This window comes from Xyrauchen texanus, chromosome 15 (genome assembly GCF_025860055.1).
Source record: "Xyrauchen texanus isolate HMW12.3.18 chromosome 15, RBS_HiC_50CHRs, whole genome shotgun sequence".
NCBI classification, from domain to species: Eukaryota; Metazoa; Chordata; class Actinopteri; order Cypriniformes; family Catostomidae; genus Xyrauchen; species Xyrauchen texanus.
Window position 1 is genome coordinate 39,333,907 of NC_068290.1, and position 24,595 is coordinate 39,358,501.

The following is a 24,595-nucleotide window of genomic DNA, read 5'->3' on the forward strand; positions in this document are numbered from 1 at the left end:
CAGACAGGTAGAGATAGATGAATGGATGGATGTATGGATGGATGTATGGATGGATGAATGGATAGATGCATGGATGGATGATGGATGCATGGATGCATGGATGGATGCATGGAGGGATGGATGGATGGATGGATGCATGGATGGATAATGGATGCACGATGCATGGATGGATGGATGCATGGATGGATGATGGATGCACGGATGAATGGATGGGTGCATGGAGGGATGGATAGATGCATGGATGGACGATGGATGCACGGATGCATGGATGGGTGCATGGAGGGATGGATGGATGGATGCATGGATGGATGGATAGATGCATGGATGGATAATGGATGCACGATGCATGGATGGATGCATGGAGGGATGGATGGATGGATGGATGGATGGATGGATGCATGGATGGATGCATGGATGGATGGATGCATGGATTGATGGATAGATGCATGGATGGATGGATGCATGGATTGATGGATAGATAGATGCATGGATGGATGCATGGAGGGATGGATGGATGGATGGATGATGGATAGATGCATGGAGGGATGCATGGATGGATGGATGGATAGATGCATGGATCAATGATGGATGCACAGATGCATGGATGGAGGGATGGATGGATGGATGAATGGATGGATGCATGGATTGATGGATAGATGCATGGATGGATGGATGCATGGATTGATGGATAGATAGATGCATGGATGGATGCATGGAGGGATGGATGGAGGGATGGATGGATGGATGGATGATGGATAGATGCATGGAGGGATGGATGGATGGATGCATGGATGGATGCATGGATGGATGAATGGATGGATTAGTGAATTGTGAATTATTTATTCAGTAGCAATAATTGTATTTAAGTAAAGACTTTCAATACTCTTTCCACCACTGGTTATATGTTCTCCTAAACAGATGATGTTTTAAGGTTAATGCTCTATCGAGCATTAGATTAATAAAACCTACCTCCATAACCTAAACGATCATTTCAGAAAAAGCTGATGTATGGTGAAAAATGAGAGATCTGAATCAACCATGTCCTTTTGTGGTGCTTATATGACACTTTCTGCTCACGTGTTGACTCGTGTGCTCTTCAGGACTCGTACCCTGCACCTCTGCATCACAAATTGGAATGCTCTATCAGTAGAGCTACAGCGGAATTTGTTCACACTCAAATAAGCTTGTAAATGTAGTTGGTTATGTAATGCAAACATAAAATAAGTCATGCACTATAGTAAAAGTGTTTACATATCATAAAATAACATTGTGTGCAGAACAGGGTGAAAAGTAAGTGTTTATGAACTGATAATCTGCCATTTTACTTGTGATTTGTGAAAGTGAATAAAAGTAATTGTTGTTGTAGCACCTCTAGTGTTCCTTTCAGCGAGCAAACTGCTGTGATACGTACAACGAGCCACATAAACATACTGTTGTGAAAATCTAGGTGTAGTAACGCAATTCTGTGAGACTATGACATCATTTCTCATTTTTGGGTGAACTATCTTTTTAAATTTTGAGTTGCTTGTATCTTCCTGAGCAACAGTTTCAAATTAGCTTTATAAACACTGGCGCTGAGAGTGCTGAAGCCTTGAGAGGCCGAACGGAAGCCAGATTGAGCAGTGAGGGCAGAAGAGTGGGAGTGAGAACTCTGGGAAACAAATGAAGGTCTAGAGGAGAAGGAGAGAGAGAGGAGAGAGAGAGAGAGAGAGAGAGAGAGAGAGAGAGAGAGAGAGAGTGTGTGCGTGGGGGGGGGGCTCAGGAAATTGAGAGAGAAACAGTTGAGGACTGTGAGGAAAAACGGAGAGAAAAAGAGGGAATGTGAGATGGAAGAGTGCGCTCCCCTCCGCCCATCTGCTCACCTGCCAATTGCAAATTGAAAACAACTCCACTCATAATCCCTGGGAACTAAAAATACCCCTCACTTTAAAGAGCCTTCCATGAGGCCCTGACAGTATCCACAGGACTCCTTCTGAACAACCATCCAACACAAACAGAATAATGAGATGGGAGAAATGGAGATGTCTGTCCTGATAGATGACAGGCTGCTATTCAGGTGAGACTGACACTTTCATTTTGAATTCACAATGTAAAATGAAATACAAGATTTTTACATTTTCCAAAGAAAATGTTAATGGTGCTCGCCCATGCAAAGCTCACATGATGCTAGTGTGCTCTGAGTGAGGGGTTCTCAATCTTTTTGATGTCAAAGACCCAAAGACCCAAATTCCCTTGCGGGGGCCACCCATTCCTAAAATATAAAGGCAACTACAAATTGTCATTGAGAAAGACCTATTTATACTGTAAGAGAAAAACAACATGTGTAACATAAAAATGTTGTTTGCTAAATTAATTAAGTTGCTTCTATATACTAAAGCCAAAAGAAATTAGAAATAAATATTATCTGGAACATTTTTCTTTTGCATGAAGTGGACAGCATATATTTTTTTCCCTACACAATATTAGAGTAATGTTAGATTGTTAGATCGTCATTTTTGGTGGAATTTCTGCTCCAAATGCCCTTAATTTCTGACCCTGGCTCACACCGAATGCGCTCTTCTATCCATCTGCACTATAAAAGTGCACTAGAAAGACATCTTTGATTGTTGCACCACATCTAGTGTTGGGCAAGCTACTCAAAATATGTAGCTAGCTAAGCTACCAACAACTCACCATAAAAATCAGTTAAGCTACGCTAAAAGCTACACTTCAGAGAAAGTAGCTAGTTACACTACAAACTACATGGCAAAAAAGTAGCTTTCTAAATTTTTTCAACCGCAGATGCACGAAGCATACTGTCATAGACAAAGCACCTAAAAGATGTATTCACATGATGTTTATCAAAGCCATGGTACATGGAGAGAGAGAGAGAGAGAGAGAGAGAGAGAGAGCACATCTGGGCAGTAACAATGTGATTTCTGATGGTATCAGATGGTAATACCATGGTACAGTACTTTGATATACATTCTGTAGTTGCATAGTGATTGAAAGTACTTCAAAGGATACCATGTTACTACCATGGTAAATTGATATATGATTAGCATATTCATATACTATTGTATTTACATGGTGCTTCAAGGTAATTCAAAAAATACCATGGTACTTCGCTATATTACCATATTCATATACCATTGTATTAACATGGTCATGTCCGGAAATCACGGTAATGTCATTGTATTTTTTTAAGTGTTTTCATGTAAGCTAATAAGTGTTTTGATACTTTTGGTTGGAAAATGTCTTTACACTCAGAAGTAGTGCAGAAACTTAATAAAGACTTTGTTCATCACTGGCAAACGATAGGACGCATTTACAGGTTTGGTTTCCATTGAATGTAGATCCACTGTAACCAGCGTTATCTTTATTTTCCGTGTTTTAACATATTCGGTGAGCGTGTTGGCGAGTGAGAGCGCACGCACAAGTCATTCAGATTGAATCACGATCCGATTCAGACCACTTTACTATCACTTGTGTCCAATTCATTGTAAAGGGCCGACTTAAATCAGCGTTTCATTTGTGAGTCGGACATCTTTAGTTCTGATTCAAAACTGGCTATATTAAACACCGGGTACAAGGCATGATGTAGCTTTTGTCCACGCTACGCCGCTACCTAATCAAAAATATAGCTTCACTCCAAAAGGCTACTTGATTTAAAAAACTAGCAAATCTACCGTCTCGCTATTCAGAAATGTAGTCAAGCTAATAGCTTTGCTAATAGCCCGCTATTTGTAGCGAAGCTCCTGCCCATCACTGACCACATCCCACTCTTTTTTAACATCTTGCACAGGAGCGCCATTATTTTCAGATGTTGTGTCAGGTGAAAGAATTTCAACTTTAAAAACGAGTTGCGTGACACCTGCGTTCTGTTCTATTGTATGTGTTGCGCAGAATCTAACTTTTTTCAGTGCAAGAATGTGTCTGGTCTGAATGGCCCCTAATACTGTCAAAATTGATTAATGCAACTTTTGTGACCTTTTATTTTCCTCTGAAATGGTCCACGTAACCCCAAACCTTGACCCAAGATGTCCCCGGACACCAGTTTGAAAACCCCTACTCTGGTTGGTTCTAAGGGTGCTTTCACACTTGGTTTGATTGCTTGGACTGAACCCGAGCAAATGATATGTCATCACAAGCGGTTCACTTCCGCGATTGTGTACGATTGCATTCAAATCAACAGCGAACCGTAATTGATTTCACATGAACCACACCCCAGACCACCTTTTCAAGCAGATGAGTTTGGAAAACAGCGTTCACATTATCCAAACAAGCTGAACTTTGATGTCATTCAACCCCAGGTGCACACCAGAAGTTCTAGTGTGAAAGCACCCTTGCTGGCCCAAGTCAAAAGAGCCCAAATCTAACCCCCAAGTCTCTATGATATTCTGGTCTCTAGATAAGACTCAGGTACTTCCTCAAATGCTAGTCTTTAAAAATCAAAAGTCTGACTGTTTAGAAAAGTAATAGCTTAGTTTAATACTTAGGGTTAGAGGTTTGTTAAAATCACTAACCCCATGCACAGTATGAGCAATAATTATAATGATGTTTGCCTTACGGTCATTCCGTGTCAAATCCACCAGAGGTCCATAGTTAAATATTTTGTTTTTGATAATTTTTTACTAGTGATGATGAAAGCCAAAATATGAAATACCATAGATCAGTATTACTGTTTAATCCATTACTTGGTTTGGATGCCAAAATTCTAATTTTCACCTATGATTTTGGAGCAAAACTGTTGTTCCAAAAAACATTAGAAAGGTCTCAGCATCATTATTTTACTTTTACACAGAGATAGGTAGGTCTATTACTTAAATCAGTTGACTTCAGCACCCCTTGTTGCATTATATGCCAATTATGGGAGTACAAAAATTCGTTTTTTTACTAAAGTTGGAGGGCCCATAACTCCAGAAGTATAAAATATATCTTAACTTCCAGTTTAGATTTTTTCATTTTTGTATCTTAATTTTTAAAGCCCTATATGGTTAATTCCCAGAGATATGGGTCTCTCCATGTGGGTCTATCCAAAAATGTTTACATTTTCCCAATTATTAATGGTCGAAAACCAACTGTTGGTCACATGGTTTGAAGCTAGTTTTTCTTGTCCAAATTTTATGTAAAAATAATGTTGAAACTAAAGAAGTACCTTTATTTTCGCACATAAAAAGTCCAAAATAAGTCCCAAAATACACTATTATTAGGAATAAGCGACACATTTGGTTCTTTAGTTAGTGTAATATCTGTTGTTTTTTTTGGGGGGGGGGGGTAAGAAATGTACATCTGTAAAACTCTGGCATACATCATTAGGGATCCAAGAACCAAAGATGTTGAAACTCCGTATTTGTACCGATTTCCTTATTATGCTTTTTCTGCCCTAAATCTGTCCTGAGGTCAGATACAATAAATCGTAGAGATCCCAAACTTGGTGGGATGGTCTCAAATCCCATTGTCATTTTGAAACTTTGAAAACTTGGTGTAAATGTAATTTCTACAGTAAGACCATCTATTCTCTTCTCTCTAACCTCTCAGAGCATCTTAGACACATAGATGGGCCCCAGATTTCATTCCCACACTGCAGTGTGCTCATGTTAGAGTGTTATATTACATGGGACCTGTGCTCTCCCTGTAAACAGTATAAAAGCGCTGGAAGAGCAGTTGTTTTTCTTTCCCAATCTCGCTCTCTCATCCTTAACTCAACTCTCTTTTTCCCTCCACTCTTTGCATGTTACGCAATCCAGTTTGGCCGTCAAATACTCCCCAGTACAAGCACAAGAGTGTCCAGGTCTTGCGTAAGTACTGAGCCCAATTTTTCGACAATAACCCCACTGAGGCGATCGCAAGAATCTCACAGAGCAAGAGAGAGAGAGAGAGATTCTAGCTGGACCAAAACCAAATATCTCAAGGCAGCTATGAGGAAACCGAAGGCTTTGTGATCAGGATGTTCTGTATAAACACACAGGCGGTAAATCTGCACGCAGACGACTGCTAACGATCAGATCCAACTCAGGAAATTTCTCCCATAGCCTTTAGATTATCAAAAACAACTCACAACACCAACAGCAAGAACTCACATGAACTGATAGAAATATGCATACAAAGGATGCACACATAATTTACTCACCCTCATGCCGTCGTGAACCCGTATGACTTTCTTTCTTCTGTGTTATTTTTCAGCTATCTAACAGTATTTGGACACTTAAAGGAATAGTTCACTCCAAAATAAAATGTCCCTTTTACCCTTATGTCATTTTAAACTCGTATGACTTTCTTTCTGCTGCGGAACACAACCAAAGATTTACTGAAGGAAATATGAGGTGTTTTTGTCCACACAACGTAAGTCAATGGGGTCCAAAACCTTTCAGCTCCAAAAAGGACATAAATGCAGCATCAAATTAATCCATATGACTGGAGTGGTTTAATCCATGTCTTCTGAAGCAAACCAATTGCTTTAAGTGAGAAACAAAGCAACCATAAGGTCTACCTTTATTCACCAAAAAGCTTGACTTCCACCATAGTCTCTTTCAAAGTACCGCACCTTTCAACTTTAAAAGACCAAAATCTCAGTTGGTCAAGATTACGTTCAAAAAACTAATTTCAAATCAGCAGTAAATGCTGATAACAATGGTGTCCTAAATGAATAAAAAAAAATTTTTTGCTTAGATCATGCTAAAAAAACTATATTTTTCAGGCTGGTCCAGCTAATGCGCATGAGTGGCTTCGGGTTGACTGACAGACAATGTATGTCTCTAAAAGGTCAAAGGCTCTTTTACCTGAAAGGCGGGACATCCCTTTCTACATCCGCCATATAGAGCCATTCGCCATTGTTTTTTAAGTATTTAATTCCATATGGTTTCAAAATTCACGTTTGAGGTATGAATGTGTTTAATTTATGTTGTAGAACAAAACGACCACGTATCATCAAGTAATGTTTACCACAGACCTTATTTTACAGAGAAGTTAAAAAACCCCATTATAAACACCCATAGGAAATTACTGAGGTGAATTATCTTCCGGATTTGGGAATACAAGCTAAAAAACTCTATTAGGCGTTCCAATTTCTCCCATTAATTTTAATACAAGTGATCCATCTCAGACTAAACAGTCTCTGCTTCCACCCAGTGAAAATATTTGGTGAATAAGGACACATTTTTTGTTTGTTTCTCACCCAGAGCGATTGTTTCACTGCAGAAGACATGGATTAAACCACTCCAGTCATATGGATTTCTTTTTTGCTGCCTTTATGTCCTTTTTGTAGCTTAAAAGTTTTGGACCCCATTGACTAACGTTGTGTGGACAAAAACACCTCATACTTCCTTCAGAAAATCTTCGTTGTGTTCTGCAGCAGAAAGAAAGTAATACGAGTTTAAAATGACATAAGGGTAAATGATGAAAGAAAGATTTATTTTGGAGTGAACTATTCCTTTAAGTGTCCAAATACTGTTAGATAGCTGAAAAATAACACATTCTGAATGGCTGGCTACATGCTAAGCCTCAACTTTTACAGGCCTGGGTAAATAAAACATTATTGAATGCACAATTTCTCCTTGCAGGTTGCTCAAGATCAAACTTCATTCGTTTCCACTGATATCACCCAGATTGGCTTGAAACTGGGCCTTGCACGCCCCAGTAGAGCTGACGTGAGTAACTGTGACAGGCCCGTGCTGTGGGGGTACGAGCGCCCACCCTTGGCCCGCTCTCTCTGGTGTGTTGGCTTGTTTTGGGAGAGCCTCTCCACACGCCTGTGTTTATTTACAAAGAGAGGCGCAGTGGGAGAGATCGCTCAGTGTCACTAAGCACAATCCGTCATACGCACACACAAGCCTCTTCTGGAACATACACAAGCACTGACACACTTATTAAACGGATGCACAACACACTCAAGATACTTCAACTCTCTAAAAGAGAAGATGGTGTTCAAGTTTTAAATGCTAAAACAATGGATTTACTGTTCAAAATAAAGGAAAAAGTATTTGTACATTTGGTTTGTCAAACATTAGTGTAACATGTCTACTGTATAGTAGCGCTGTCAGAAATCGCATACGATAAATTAATGCATTTACCATTAATACGGCATAAACACTTGTTGGAAGGGTGGAAACTTTGTAATGTGTCTGCCCGGCGTCATTACACTGGAGCTGTGTCTGTTTGTGGCGTGTGTGTCAGAGACCTTCTACCAAGATGAGCCTACAAGCTTAGCATAAAATAGCATAAAGTGGCGGTCCCATAGACATTCTATGGGTGGTACTGTCGTAACACGCTAGCTGACTATTATGCTCTCTCCTATGATAGAGGCTGTTATCGCAGTAAATAAAATAATCTCTTCCCCATCGGTGATAATATTACGGAGAAACCAGTTCTTAGTGCAATTTAATGTACTAAACAAGCCCAGATGGTACTTGCAAGATGCATTTTAATTACCCCATAAGCAAGTTAAGTCTTAACTATCACCAAAACACAGAAAGAGACATTTTTGTCTAGAAGCACTTTTCATGGTGAGTACAAAGCTTGGCTCTGATGCGAATCATGAACGCAGCTTCACGATTGCTGTAGGAAAGCGAATAGCCACATTCTACTGATTTAATCTGAGCAGTCATTCCTAGTTTTGATTTATGTTTGGGTTTGTGTATGTAAATGAATAATGTGTACATACAGTATACTCAATGATATGACTAAACTATACATAACCACACTGTTACAGGTATGCTGCTATAGTTCCAGCTCACTAAACTGACCCCTGTAAAGCTAAATTTGTCTGGAAGATAAAATAAACACATATCAACCACTGTACAAACTCCTGTAATGATTAATGTTCTGCAATAAATCATATGAATTTGTTTATATGAGAACTGGAAATCCATGTTGGATCACCATGTTGAACAGTTAATAAAGGGTTCAATATCTAAAAAAAAATTATTTATTTAATTGCAGGTACTGAAAACAAACCAAAACACTAATCAAGTGAAATATGGACTCTAGGGCTAATTGGTGACTTTTAAATCTAAAATGATTGATGACCATTTAGATGTGTCTGTGTACGTTTTGATAGTTTGATTTTCAAATGTCAGAAATAAAGAAAAACAATTTTTTTTTCCATTTTGTTTAAGAAAAAGAAAAACAAGTGTTAAGCTCAATTTTTCATTGTTATCTTCACAAGCAAGAAATGAGTTTACAGTCAATCAATATTTGATTAACACATGTGGGCTTCCCTGAAATGCCCCTTTCTTATTGGTCAACCAGCACCACTGTCGTTTCTTCCTCAATGCCGCGTGACACAATAACAGTTTACCGCCGTTTGATAGATGCCATTAAAGTTGTACAGATGAATTTATCTCCATTAATATTCTTCAAAATATATGACATGGCTGGGAACAAATATAGATTTTTTTTTTCAGATTAATCGCAATCTTCATTTAAACAACACTGATATCGATTTTTAAAGACTGAAAATAAACTTACTTAAACTTACTTTTTTTATCTTACTTTTACTTTTCCAGTTTAGTATCTGTTAAATAAATCTAAGGGCTGTCAACAGATTACAATGTTTAATCAAATTAATTACATAATATGTAAATACATGGATTAATACATATATTTAATCATTTATAAATTCATATATAAATATTTGCGGAGAAAGCCCCTCAAAAAACAACAGTTTAATATATAATGATGAAATAATTATAATTAGTTTAATTTAAATAATACAAAATACAAAATACAAAACATTCTGAAAATTAAAATTCATAACATTATTGTGGCAGATGTGTAAAGCAAAATGTGGTACAAATGTGGCTTTTGAATCCAATAAACTGTTTATTTCAATATAATTGAACATGGGTCAATAATTGACCTACAGTTCACTGAAATCCATTTTTCAATTTAATTCGTCAATCAGTCCGAGATAAATTTAATATGAGGGCTTTTCTAAGGTTGCGTCAATGTACACCTGCATCAAAGGGACGCTTTTGGAGCATCTAAATTTGGTTGCGTTGTGTCATAAACATATAGTTTTTAGGTTGCTGTGTCAAGTTAAATGTAGTTTGAAACTTAGAAAAACACTTATTGAGATCCCTGTATTTGGATTTGTGTTCCATCAAGTATTTTAACACAAGAACGTGTCGATCCTCATCTTGTGCTGGCTGATGTCAGTGAGTGAGGTTTGTTCTCTGTATAAGCTGTGCATTGCCTATACAGCTGGAGTTTCACTTACTGCCCCCTGGAGGAAACAGTTGATACTTCAAGCTTGAATTTCTCAGACAGTAGGAATTTTTTATAGAATTAATCGCTCTGAATTAACGCATTAAATCAACAGCCCTAATAAATAGCAACTAAACCGCATAGTTTGGGCCCTTTTGTCAAATGTTTTTTTATTAATATTTTCTAGATCTGTCAGAATAAAACCGTTAACATATGCGATTAATTAAAAAAGTTCATTTTTAATCACGATTAACACATTCCCCGTTAATAAACCAGCATAAACACTTGTTTGAAGGGCGGAACCTTTGTAATGTGTCCGCCCGGAGAGTTAACAGCCGTTTATACTCTAAACACATTGCATGAAAATGAAGCACCAGTAGTGTGTGTTGCGTTTGTGTGAGTGTGTCATTTTATTTAAAAATTGTCATTGATTTAATCTCAAAACTGTCACATCTCATATAATTTAGCTAATGACAGCATACTGTAATATGGTACCGAAATTAGCAAAAACATGATATCATACCATTAAAATATTTCTGGTATTGCGATACTTCATTAGTACCGGTAAACCGCGCAACCCTAAAATAGAATGTCTATTACTAGCAAACTAGTTTACAAGTCACACAAATAACTATTAAATGTTCCGGACTTGATACATTATAAATAATGGAGTGTTAGAAGAAAGGGCATGACGCTTCTGCAAGAAAGAATTTGAGGCTAGCATTCCTTTTGTAGCATTTGTCTTATGAAACTTCTAAAATCTAAAGAATCTTTTAGGCCAATGCCACAATTAAGAGTCTTATTTTAATTGATTGATGGAGATAACACTATTAAATTTAACAGCCCCAACTAGCTGTTTTTCCTCAAAAACTCCCAGTCTTTTTTAGCAGGTTAGTGTTAGTGGCAAAAATACGGTGCTGATATCCAGTGCAAACAGAGAGCATACATCAGCAACCACTCAAAGCACATATACCAAGTCATATACTCTTGAACAGCATAAACCACACAAAGCCATAAAACGCTGCAACGTAAACCATGTCCTAGAGCCTCTTCCCCGTGCACACAGGCAGCCTTGTGTTCTTCTGTGCGGAGTCACAAGGGAGCTCTGTACTGGGCTCCAAGAGACTTGCATTAACAAACACACCGGTGGGGCCATGGTATGTTAGCATTTATGCATGCATGGACATTTAATACCACAGCAAAAACATACTGTTGAGCTGTATGGACATTTGATTTAATGGACGCCATTGTAGGAGGAAAGATATTTGAACGGGTTGGTTTGTTTCTTAAATTCATTGCACAATAATCCATATATCAAGAGAGTGGTTGTAAATAAAACTCTTAAAAATAAACGTTTCCAATTAGAACCATAAAGATTTTACAACCTTTTCAAGTTTCACGACGAACTTTTAAATCTAGTTCTCCGAAACTTTGTGTTGATGCTTCGTTATTTACACCCAGAGATCAATTTGCTGATATCAAGTACTTTTCAAAGAACCAAACAACCAACTCTAGAACCCTATCAAAAATGGCTCTTGAGAAGGATTGGTAAATGAGAAGGCAAGGAAGAAGAGTTTTACATTTATCATCTTTAGATTTGAACTTCAACATAAATAGAATTGTTCAGTGTCATATATTTATTAATACAAATATTTAATGCAAACAAATTGCTGAACGCTTTGCATTGAATTTGAGTTTTAAAACATTTTAAATGGTAAAAAATTCAAATTTTAGAGCTATTCTTCTCAGAACTGACATACCACATGGTCAGACTAGTGGCGACACCTTGAAAAGGACAAGGATGCAAATATAATGCTTCAAATACAATACTAATGCTAAGATGAGGATGGACACGTTCTTGCATTATATAAATTTTTTTACTTTTAAAACAACAACAGCTTCACAAATTTTCAAACAAGCCCACAAGTTAACACTTTACAGGAATGATCCCATTGTTAAAGGTTTATAAAGGAGCTCACTAATGAATAATCATTTACAAATGCATTATAAATCATTTATATGCAGTTATAGTTACAAGCATAACAATGTAAACTTTCATCCAATATTTGCCATAAAGTTAGCATTTTAACTAGTTATAACATGTTATAAATGCTTAATTAATACACTTATTCATACTTATATTAATCGAAAACATAACATACCCTAGCAAAATAGACTACTGCAGTAAGATTAAAAGGAGGGATTATGTCATTTTGCAACAGTCTGCTTTATGTTAATTACTACACTTTCTTTGTCACATTCAGCGTTAGGTAAATTACTCAAAAAGTAATCCACTACAAATTACTTAAAAATTGTAATCAGATTACTTTACGGATTACTTTATTGAAAAGTCATAACATGACTAATTACTTTACTTTTAAGTTACTTTCTAAAACAATTTCCATTCAACAAATTCAAAATAATGTCTATTTCCTCCTTGTTCATTCTTGCACAAAAGTCATGAGCCCCTTTCCCACATAGTTCCTGTACATACCCCTTGAACTTTCTAGGTGAGATCTATTAAGAGGAAAGGCACACTAAAAAGATTTTTCCCTCTCTTGCATTCGCACACACAAAGGAACCGCTGTAGGGACATAATCTAATGTCGACCATTTTTCTTCTGATGTTGTTTGTATATGCGATTCAATAGCAACATCAACACCGATGGAGGATGCCTGGATCAGAGCAACAATTAAGCACTTATAACGAGAGATTTTGTCAACTATTGCATTAAAATCATCCTTTTTATGCATGTTGTTATAACCGCATATTAATGATATATAATGCATTTGTAAATTAATTATTAATCATTAATGAACCCCTTTATAATCCCTTACAGGTTCAATTCAAGTTAAGCTCAATCAACAGAATTTATGGCATAATGTTGATTACCACAAAAAAGTGATTTCAACTCCTCCCTCCTTTTCTTTAAAAAAGTAAAGATCCAGGTTACAGTGCAGCACTTACGATGGAAGTTCAAATTCCCCATGCAACTTTTTATTAGTTCTGGTGCTTCAAAAGAACCAATATGCTAATCTGAGGAACTTATACTGTAACAAAAACACTATATTCTTGATCTTGATATGAAGAGAGTTCTTTGCTAAAGCTACGGTGCTGCAAAGAGCCATTGAAGAGCCTTTATTTTTAAGAGCATGTGAGATTGTGTGGAGGTGGGGAGTGAGTGGGCTGTATGGGGGGAGAGGGGAAACCTCTCCAGTGACTCGAGCTCTCCACACCCCAACAACAGTGGGTCTCAGCGTGGAATTTTCCATGGAGCATGTGGCACGGTGCGGACTATATGCACACTGCTCTCTAGTTTAAATACTGCTGTGTGGGCTCTGCCAGCGCTATGTCCCTCTGAGCCCCACTCTCTCGCTTGCATTCTTGTGTGGCTTCCAGTGCTGTTGTGCCCTGCAGTGCTGCTTGTGAGGACTTCCAGTCACCCAACCAAATGTGTGTGTGTGTGTGTGTGTGTGTGTGTGTGTGTGTGTGTGTGTGTGTGTGTGTGTGTGTGTGTGCATTAGCAAACACATTATTCTGACATGGGACACCAAATTTAAAGTTCATTTTCCTGAAAAATTTTAACACGTCCTATATAGTCTTTCTTTTCTATTTGCTTATTATTTTTTTCCACACATTAAATGGAACTTTTTAAGCGACTGATTTGAAACACTCTACTGTACATTGGCAACAACTCTGTGCAGAACATAAATAACACATGAAGCACACAGGAGACTCCACTGCCAATTGATTTCAATAGAGTTTGTCATTAGCATGTTGCTAAGCTAACAGTGCCATACTCAAAAAACAGTATGCAAAAATACTGGGTTAAATAGCACCTTGTTGGCGTTTGGTTGATTTGTTTGACACTTTTTGCAGATTTGTTTCCTGGTCTCATAAAAATTCTCTGTGCAGAACATAAATAGCGTATCACACATGAAGCACACAGGAGACTCCACTGCCAATTGATTTCAATAGAGTTTGTCGTTAGCATGTTGCTAAGCTAACAGTGCCATACTCAAAAAACCTGTCAAATAATAAAGTCAGGCACTATGGTAAAAGTGTTTAGATGTTGTAAGATAGCATTGCGTAAGGAACAGAGCGAGAAGTACGTTTTCTTGAACTTATAATCTACCGTTTTACAGGGAATGGTAATAAAAGTAATTGTTGTTGTAGTACCTCTAGTGTTCGTTTCACCAGGAATATCCCATAATACATACAACGTGCCATGTAAAAATATTTAGCAAAATGTAGATATAGTAATGTGTTCCTATGGGACCAGGTCGAAATGTAGGTATTGAATGAAACATAAGTATATTTATGACACACACACACACATATACATATATATTATAATACATAATCTCCACATATCATCCACACATATTGCTGCCTACATTTTGGAACAGCCTTTGCCAAGGTTACATTTAAAAATAATCTGTGCCGTTTCTCTGAACGTTGACACTGGATTATTTATGCCTCATAAATGCTTTGCTGACTGGGGCTGGCACTGTGCCATCTCTATTCATATTTGGATTGTTTATACAATGGGCATAGCCAAGAAAAACATTTAATGGAAGACATACCTCTGGGCTTAAAAAAAATCTCCTAATTAATTTTTTGTTCATGCCCTATACTCACATTTGATCTGGGAACTGAAAATGATTACATAATTAACGGCACAATACGGGCATTTAAAAGCATTAATTTGCTTATACAGGCCTGACTTTGAAGACACAGTGGGGCAGTATTGAGGCACACTGACATGCATTATTCAAACGTGGAGTGTGAATGTGATTTTATTGAGAGGGAGGAATAAGGATTGCAACCTAGAAGTTCCTGAATCAACGCTTTGCTGTGATGTTTATAAAAAAATTGGCTGTAAGTACTCTGCTTCTCAGAAAACTGTAATTCAGCAAACTCAAGTAAATGCACTAGAGATGGTGCACAAGGGTTGAAGGTCCTCACAACAGACGGCTGTAAAAATATCGACACTGGGAGAACACACTACACCCTATGATGTGGTGTCTCTGTCTTAGTGATTAAATCTGTGCTGTAACTGAAAGGTTGTGGGTTCAAACCCACCCACGGGGTGACCACGAGTCATCACGATTGTGCCCTTGATACTGACGCATAACCTCCAGAGTTACTCCAAAGGGGATTGAACCTGAAATAAGTGCATTGTGAGTCACTTCGGTTAAAAGCGTCACCTTAATTACAAATTATCAATATTATTTGGTAATTAAGAATGCACGTCAAGAAAATGGCAATAACGTCAAAGCACTTGGATAGCAAAGAGAAACTGTCCCACCTCACATCTCACATGAGGTTCCCATTAGACAACAATTGGATAACTGTGCGCTCGAGGCCATCAACATTGGGCAGCTTTTTTGAACACAAACTCAAGAATAAATGACATTTCACTGCAAGAACTTAATAAAGAAAAACAATCTTTTAGAAGAGGGTGCAGCCACAATATCTTTAAACAGGCAAGCCAGGATTGCTGACAAAATGCCAAACTTCACTGTCCTACACTCAATGAGCACTTTATTAGGAACACCTGTATGCCTACATATTCATGCTATTATCTAAACAGCCAATCGTGTGACAGCAGTGCAGTGCATAAAACCATGGAGATACAGGTCAGGAGCTTCAGTTAATGTTCACATCAACCATCAGAATGGAGAAAAAATAATTGATCTCAGGGATTTGGACCGTGGCATGATTGTTGGTGCCAGATGGGCTGGTTTGAGTATTTCTGAGTATTTTTTCACACACAAAAGTCTCTAGAGTTTATTCAGAATGGTGCCAAAAACAAAAACATACAGTGAGCGGCAGTTCTGTGGATGGAAATTCCTTGTTGATGAGAGAGGTCTAGAGAGAATGGCCAGACTGGTTTGAACTGACAGAAAGTCTACAGTAACTCAGATAACCACTCTGTACAATTGTAGTGATAGCTTCTCAGAATGAACAACATGTCAAACCTTGAGGCAGATGAGCAAGAAAAACAGCAGAAGAACACATCAGGCACACATCAGGCACTTCATTTGGACAATAAAGTTCCTAATAAAGTTCTCAGTGAGTGAGATCTCGAGCTAATTTTTATTTGCTATCTCATACACTATGCATCTCATTCATGGTGGCCAATTCTTCAAATTCTAAAAAGTCCTTAATTCTGCATAAAACAGTGTGTTTAGCCTTACATGTTATTCTTAAAACATTAAACTATCAAAATGATTGATTTCAAACAATAAATAAAATTATCCGATGCATTTTTGCTACATTTTTGGTCAAAGAAGGACCGACTTGGTATGATACACAGCATAGTATCAATACTGAGTAAATACAAAAATTACAGTGTCACAATTTTATGCATTTTAAGTTCATTCTTGTATGTTATGGGCCCATTGAGTGTTTTGCACTAGGGCCCATAATATGGGGTGTAGTTTGGAGGACGACATATAGGGTTTTTCATTGGCCGATGCTGATATCCAGAGACCAGGGTAATATTAAACTGTGTATTAAATCGGAATTACATTGGCCTAAAGATAGACCAATATAATGCTGATATACATTATTACACAATTTAATATGTAGTAAACTTATAGTTTGTACTTATATTGTTAACTTTTATTTAGCATTCTATTTACTCAAACTTTCACACAACACTTTAACTTTGTAAAAATAAACATAACATGTGCGCATTAGCAACAGATTTTCTCACGAAAACACTGAATCAAACAAATTGTACATACAGTGCATAGCAAATATGACATTTACTTATAGCGCATGTGAAGTGCTTTAACTTTGAAGTTGCTCTATTGCTCTCGTGATGACTCTGCTCGGTTCGCCTGCTTGGACTGTCACGGACTGACCGTCATGTCTGACCAACATTTGTGAATCAGAAAAACAAAGTTTTGATCTAGACTTCAGAGGAAGATATATGAGTGCTCCACATGAAGAAAATGCTGGATTTGCTCAAGTTTTGTTAGCTTTGTGAATTAAATCTGTGTAAACAAGATATCCGCATATTTCAGACGATATATGATTAGGGTTTTATTGATATCTGCCTTTGTATCATAAGACAAGACAGTCAACAGTTACAGGAAAGTGTTGAGAAGAGAGAGAGAATGAAACACCCAATTACTTTAAACATCCTTGCCACGTTCGAATATCCATACTTCCACACTATATAGTATGGCAAAAAAAATTGTATGCCAACGGAGTATACTCAGTATTCGTAAAACAGTAAGCTAGAAATACCCGACTGACATACTATTACTGGCAACATTCTGAAGTGCGGATCAATTGGACACTTTATTATCCCATAATGCCTCGGGAGCTTAGGTGAAGTCACGTTCATTGGATTTAAAGAAATGGCGGTGAATAGTGAGTCGTGCGGCTCTTTTCAACTGTACGTGATGTATATACCAAGAATGTTGTTCCTTGTGCTTGTTTAACAAAACCAGAGTAGATTATTTTCGTGCTTGTTGTAAATAAGTCATATATTCGTGTCACGGACAATACCCACATCCCGGGATGAAGTATGTCCAAAATCTATTACTACTTGCATACACACCTAAAGAATATTTTTATTAACCAGCCGAGAAGTGCGTCCTTCCTCAAATACAGTACATACTGTGACAGTAGAAGATTTTGGACACGGGACATGAGCTCATAAGCGTCACGTCTCTGATTTGCGGGACCATTTATATGAGACTGTGTTGCAAATTAGTCTTTTACATGCCTCAGAATGCTCCATCACATGCAAGCAGGCAATTCTCAGCACTGTCGTGACTTGAGAAACCAATCTGCCAAATGGGAAATAATGCTTATAATTACAAAATTAGGAATATCGACCGATTTATCAGCCTTGGCGATATATCATGCCATAACTAAAGTAGTTACCTCTAGTTATGGGGGGGGGGGGGGGGTTAATATTGGCCGCCGCCTTTCTTGGGTATAACGAAGTAAGGGCTGTAGAAACCCTTCTTCATTTCGGTTGGAAGGACAGGCTCTATCGCGTCTTTGAGTAGAAGAGTAGCGATCTCCGCGCGCAGGGATTGGGCATGTTCGCCGTGCACTGCGGTAAAGCGGACGCCCGCTAAGGGGGGTGGGGACCTGGCAAACTGAATTGCCTAACCGAGTCGGATGGTCCGGGCCAGCCAGTGTGAGGGGTTGGGAAGTGAAAGCCACGCATTCAATCTCTGTGCTAGGAGCACCAAGGGGACGAGTATTTTCGACGTACCCGGCGGGGCTTCGCAGCGGGGCGGAGCAGGTGGGGGGGGGGGGTATTGGGGGCTGTCCTTTTCTGCATATCATTGTGCAGTTTTGCAGCCCATTTCAGCTTATCGCTGCCCCTTCTGCCCCATTTCGTGGCCGGCCCACCAGGAAAAGCCCTGGTTCTCCCTACGGACAATCCGCCCCTGTATCAGAGATACCATTGAGACCAACACTGAACAGAAAATCAGCATTAGTGTTCCCAAGGTTGTCAAACACAACAGTATCAAGATTGCTCCCTCAACTGACAACTGTTATGAATCTGAAGATCCGCTTCAACTACAACACTATGAGAACGAGCAAAATGATTGACATAAACTATCAAAGACCGCGTCCCGGCTTTGTTTATAATGTCTTGAGCTGTCATAGAGACAGTGAGATATCTCCGGACACTTATTTCAGTAATATTTTGACTAGTAACATTTTCTACATACCATTCCATTAAAAGCAATCCCTTACAGCACCTTTAATGAAATAAATAGGCCTAAATATTTTCATTCAATTGTTATACATCTAAATATATTTTCATCTTTAAATAGCTTCAATGTTGCTTTTCTAGAAACTTGTAGTGTAGCTAACTACATTTGACTTTACGAGTAGCTTGGAAAAGTACAGTTTACTGCACTTATTCCAGGTTCAGGTTCATCCTGAGGTGATGATGGATCGAACCTTGTGGAAGTTCAAACCTACAACCTTTGGGTTACCGGTCCAGACCTTTAACCACTACACTACCAACCCCAGAAGCATCTCAAACAGAAAAGAAGTACTCACTTTCGGCAGGGTAGAAGGGCTGCATGTCTATTTTGTGCACTTCTTTGGCGTAGTACTCCTCCTCGCTGCGCTGCCTCTCGCAGGTGGCCGCTCGCTCGTTGGCTTTCTCCTGCAGCAGGTCCCGTGTGCTGTTATAGATGGCGATGATGTCCCGGGACACCTCCTCAGGCTCCGGATAGATCTCCGGAGGACTGCTCAACTTGAGCTTACTGAGGATCTGACCACGGATGGCCTCGATCCGTTTCTTCTTGAACTGATCCATGTCTAGAGTGCTGCATGTGGATAGACTGACGGCCACCGTGGCTAAATCCAAGGTCAGGAGAAGACTCAAGACGAAGTTCATTTTGTGCGTTTGTTTTTCTACCATAGGCGACTTTTAAAACGCTATTTAATGACTTCAGTTAAGCAGAAACCCAATCATCTCAATAAAATAGCTGGAGACTGACTCGCTGGCGAAGCTCAACTCGACTCTTTGCGCTCTTGCGCGCGCTATCATCAATGGCAAACGTCTCTTTTTACTGTACATGCAATGATCAGTCAGATTCGTTATGTGAGGGAGAACAAATAAGATCTTCATTCCAAATCACTTCATTGTGGATGCACATTCATCAACACAAAATCACGGGACACTATAATAGCCATACTAAATGCCCTAAGAAAAGATTGAGGTTCTAAAAAGCACAGAAGCGTCGCCTGCGGGGTTTTTGTGCGCACCTCCGCCGCATCCGAGCGCCGCAAACTCTCTTCAAACCGCCTTTCACTTGCTTGAAGACGAGAAGGTCCGGGGGAAAGCCTCCGCTCACTCTGCACAGCGCATCGCCTTGCGCGTTTGGCACCAGCAGATGCTGAAGAAAAGGAAACGTTACTGATCTGACGCGTCCTAACGCATATGCGCCTCAACAACCAGAAAGAGAACTGGATGATGTGATAAACTTATGTAGCAGAAGGCAAAAGTGTTTTCCCCTTCAGTTTACGCACTCCTCCATTCCTGCTGGTGGAAAACAACGCTCCCTCTGCCAACATACACAAACATCTGAAGGCAGCCGGTTGAAGAAGAGAGAGATTTATATAGGACTGACTTCACCACGTGGTTGTGGTCATTACGGTGGGACCGGGGGATTCGTCAGCGCGAAGGTTTACCGAGCACTTTAGTGTAAACATCTCAGCGTGTCATTTCACTGCAGCGCTGCGGTCAGGTCCTAGCGCCCACTGGGTACTGCCACACAGAACTGACCTCCCTAAATTAGGCTTGAACCCTCCCAAAAGAAAGTCAAAACAAAAGGCTGGAGGGTTTTAGAAGCGTAACTAAACACTTAATTAATAAACTAAACCACAAAATGGGCTTGAGAAAGATTCCACAAACATCCACTGACTGATTGGAGTTATAGTTCTATTACAACTCTGATCCCAAAAACACTGACCTACACATTTTCAAAGGTCGAAGGTGACATGGGCCTTTAAGCCCCGGGGGGCTTTTAAACTGGGGTAAAAGTGTAAAACGCCTTTAAGCGGTGGGCTGGGGTGGGCCTGGGCCCACCCAAATTAGACCAAGGCCCATCCACAAAATTAGAGATAATTTTTTACATCAAATATATATTAATAAAAAAGTTTAAAACTGCAGAAATTCTAATTTATGAAAGTGTGAAAGAACTGTTTGCACGCACCACCTTTCAGTTGTTAAGGAACATTTGGTACAAAAACAAAAACAAATTGGCACATCTTTTTTTATTGAAGCCCACCCAAAAGTAATTCCCTGGCAACGCCCTTGGTGTAGAGATATGGGCAATAGTTATAAGGCAACATTTGTCAACTTGTGTAGATACTTTTGATACAGCAAGATGTTTTTTTGTTTTGTTTTTTTGAGTAACACATTAAATAAACTCTTAAAGAGATAGTTCAACCAAAAATGAATATTCTCTCATCATTTACTCACCCTCATGCCATCCCAGATGTGTATGACTTTCTTTCTTCTGTAGAACACAAACTAAGATTTTTAGAAGAATATCTCAGCCCTGTAGGTCCTTACAATGTAAGTGAATGGTGACCAGAACTTTTATGTTTCCTTTATGTGCTTTTTGGACCTTCACAGTAATCCACACAACTCCAGTTGTTTAATCCATGTATTTAGAAGTGATATGATAGGTGCGGTTTAGAAACAAATCAATATTTAAGTCCTTTTTTTTAAACTACAAATCTCCACTTTCACTTTCACATTCTTCTTCTTTGTTTTTGCCGATTCGCATTCTTCATGCATATAGCCACCTACTGGGCAGGGAGGATAATAACAGTAACTTAGCTAGACTGAGATATTTATCTATTTCTCGCCCACAGCAGTATCACTTATTCAGAATGTTAATTTAAGAAAAGGGTGCACCATTTCATTTTAGTTTCAATCACATTTGGCATTTCATAACAAGTATTATATCAACAAACTAATCTCCGTTGTGATTGGATCAGTCAATATGAGCCTACACATTTTTCATTACAAAATTTTCCTTCCAACTGAAGATAAACAATGCATTTTATTTGGGGGCTTGCCCCCTCCAAATACTATCCCTTACAGCACAAAAAGAAACTACATTTAATCACTCTGAACAAACCTTAAAATGACAAATAAGTATTAAACTCAAAATGAATGTGATAATGTCATGGATTCTCATTAGCTATATGAATCTGTAACATTTTAAAAGTGATTCAGTGTGGGATCAAACTAGCTTAAAATTACATTTTAGTCATTGTACATGATGACTTCATGGATCAGGAACATTTTGCTGTGCATAATGACAAACAGGTGTTTCGGGAAGTGATGTGGTATATTTTGTTGCTATTTACTGTTTTGGAAGAAAATACAATTAAACCCCAGTGGGCCTTTTTTAGATGAACACAAGTTATTTCTCAGATCACTGTGTAATGGGAGACTCGTTTTTTTAACGAAGAAATATGGCAACTCAATGTATAACATTATTTAGAAAAATAGTCAAATATCATATAATTAATATGAGTTAATATGAGCTATAACTACAACATTTTGTTACATAGCCCAATGCTGAAAAAACTTTAACCTAAAATATGTGCTTGATGTGGTGACATCCTCAACAGATTGCACCGTTAAAAAGCTAGAAAAAACATCATATCTCACTATGTTCATGTGGGATCCTCCATGATGAAAATGTTGACTTTTCTGTATTTATATATATATATGCTCTAAATACAATTAAATGAGACAGAGCAGCATTACTTTACAGTAAAAGACCACCCATTCAATCTGTACAAGCTATTTCATTTGATTTAAAATACAGCAAATACATAAATTACACATAGTAGCTTATGATATTACTACTGTTATGACACGGGCAGCTGATAAGGAAGAAGAAAGCAGGCCCAGCTGTTACATCAGTGCATAAAAATCTAGCCGGTAACCCTTGTTGGAAGGTTGTTAAGTCAGTTGATCATTGGGACGAATCATATTCCACCCCACAGCTCTGGAGTCTTTGTGTGGAACATGTTCTCCCTCCATCTCCCTCACTGCACCTGCCTGATTTACTCCATCTCTTGAGCTTCTCCTTAAAAAATAATTTGCCAAAGCCTTTTGTACCTGAACCACACTCCAGTAATCTATCAGAAAGACAGGCCCTCAGAACCCCACCGGCAGCCCTGTCCACTGCTGTAAACCAGATGTTATCATTAAATCAAAACCAACACAGACAGATGCATTCCATAAAATATAGTACCATCGAATACTGTGTTTACAGTATTTAATGAGGTGCACAAAAATCTGATATTAAGTGTTTTGCAAGCTTAAATATGCTTATTTAAAATTAAAAATACATTTTATTCATAATATTATTTCATGTGTAAGCATTTTTCATAAGGAGTATATGCAATTTTACATAAAAATACATAAATTATTTTTAATATATTAAATTAGAACATTTTATAAATATGGTTTAAAATATATTACATGTTATAAACATAAATAAATAATATATATGTAAATTATGTTATCTGTAAATTATTAAAACATTTAATAATTTTAATATTAATAGATCTTCCTTTAACCCTAGATCAATCACACACACATACACACACACGCACACACACACACACACACACACACACATATGAAATCATAAAAAAAATAAACCACAAAAATGTAGTTTAAAAATAATATTTTCAAATTACATTAAATCAATCAGATTTCTATAAAAACATGTTTTTTATATATATATAATTTGCTTCAATTTTTACCCCCATCACACCATTTAGCCTTATTATAAAATATAAATATAAATATCTTTAGCCACCATTTATAAAATATTTGTATATATATATACTTTATTTAAATCATGAAGAGTAAGTGACAAGTTTAAAAGATACCAAGTTGAACCCTCACTAAACATTTATAATTTGTTTATTTCATGCTAAACAGGATTTATTAAGCATAACATATCCACCACGTCTCATAATTCAGACAACATATGACTTGTGTGTGTATGAAAAGGTAAGGTTAAGGATGTACAGGAATAAACCAAATTACACTGAGTGTCGAGAAAACTTTGTAAATGGTCCACCTGATCACTGGACAGCTGTGAAACAATGAGATATAGAGGAGACAGCGAGCTTGACCTGTTCTAGTGTGGTGTGTCAACATGACCTGGAGAGGGCGGGCATTCCTGAGTGGCAGGTCTCAGTGTTGCCGTGACAAATGAGCATTTTACGTCGGCCAAAATGAAGTGTTGTACCCTCTGAGACGCTGGGTAAATATCTCAACTGGGTGTGTACACAGAGCTCGAATGAGAGAGATAGAAAGTCTAGAATCAGCTGCACCTTTAAAGGTCAAAGGCCAACTGTGACAACTCTTGGCAACCTGCCAACGCCGGTATGCAGAGGTCTGCCCTGCACCTATGTTGAAATTGCCCATTATGTCATAATGACATACAATCCTAATGCACCATATGGCCTGCTCGTATCATGATGGTACAAATGCACTGGGTGTTCATGTACCATTTATAGAACGAGCTTCTCCATACAGTTCAGATGTTAACCGACCTGTGGATAATTACACTACTTTGACAGCAGCGCCACCCTGTGCTCAACTCAATAACAGCACTAGGACAGTCGAACTCCTGTAAAGAGCATACATACAGTGGCCACACAACACGACAATGAGTGTGTTTACATTCACGTTCTTGCACCGATTATATTTAATTAGCCGACAACGAGAAGGTCAAACGCCTTAAACAGCTTTCCCATATCGGGGTAAATTCACCCTCAGTAACCCAGCAACCACTCAACGTTCCCCTGTTAGCGGATGGTTACCGTTTTGTTATTTACTGGGAACCAATTCCAAACGGTCTCG

At 38.2% G+C, this 24,595-nt stretch overlaps 1 protein-coding gene across 1 annotated transcript in view; it reads right to left on the reverse strand.

Annotated features, from left to right (window-relative positions):
• Positions 1–20,448, reverse strand: part of LOC127655540 (transforming growth factor beta-2 proprotein-like) — a 57,860-nt gene extending 37,412 nt beyond the window's left edge. Inside the window, exon 1 of the mRNA XM_052143427.1 lies at positions 19,237–20,448. Coding sequence (XP_051999387.1) covers positions 19,237–19,603 — 367 coding nt within the window. The 5' untranslated portion in view covers positions 19,604–20,448. The remainder of the gene's footprint in view (positions 1–19,236) is intronic.
• Positions 20,449–24,595: the final 4,147 nt, after the last annotated feature.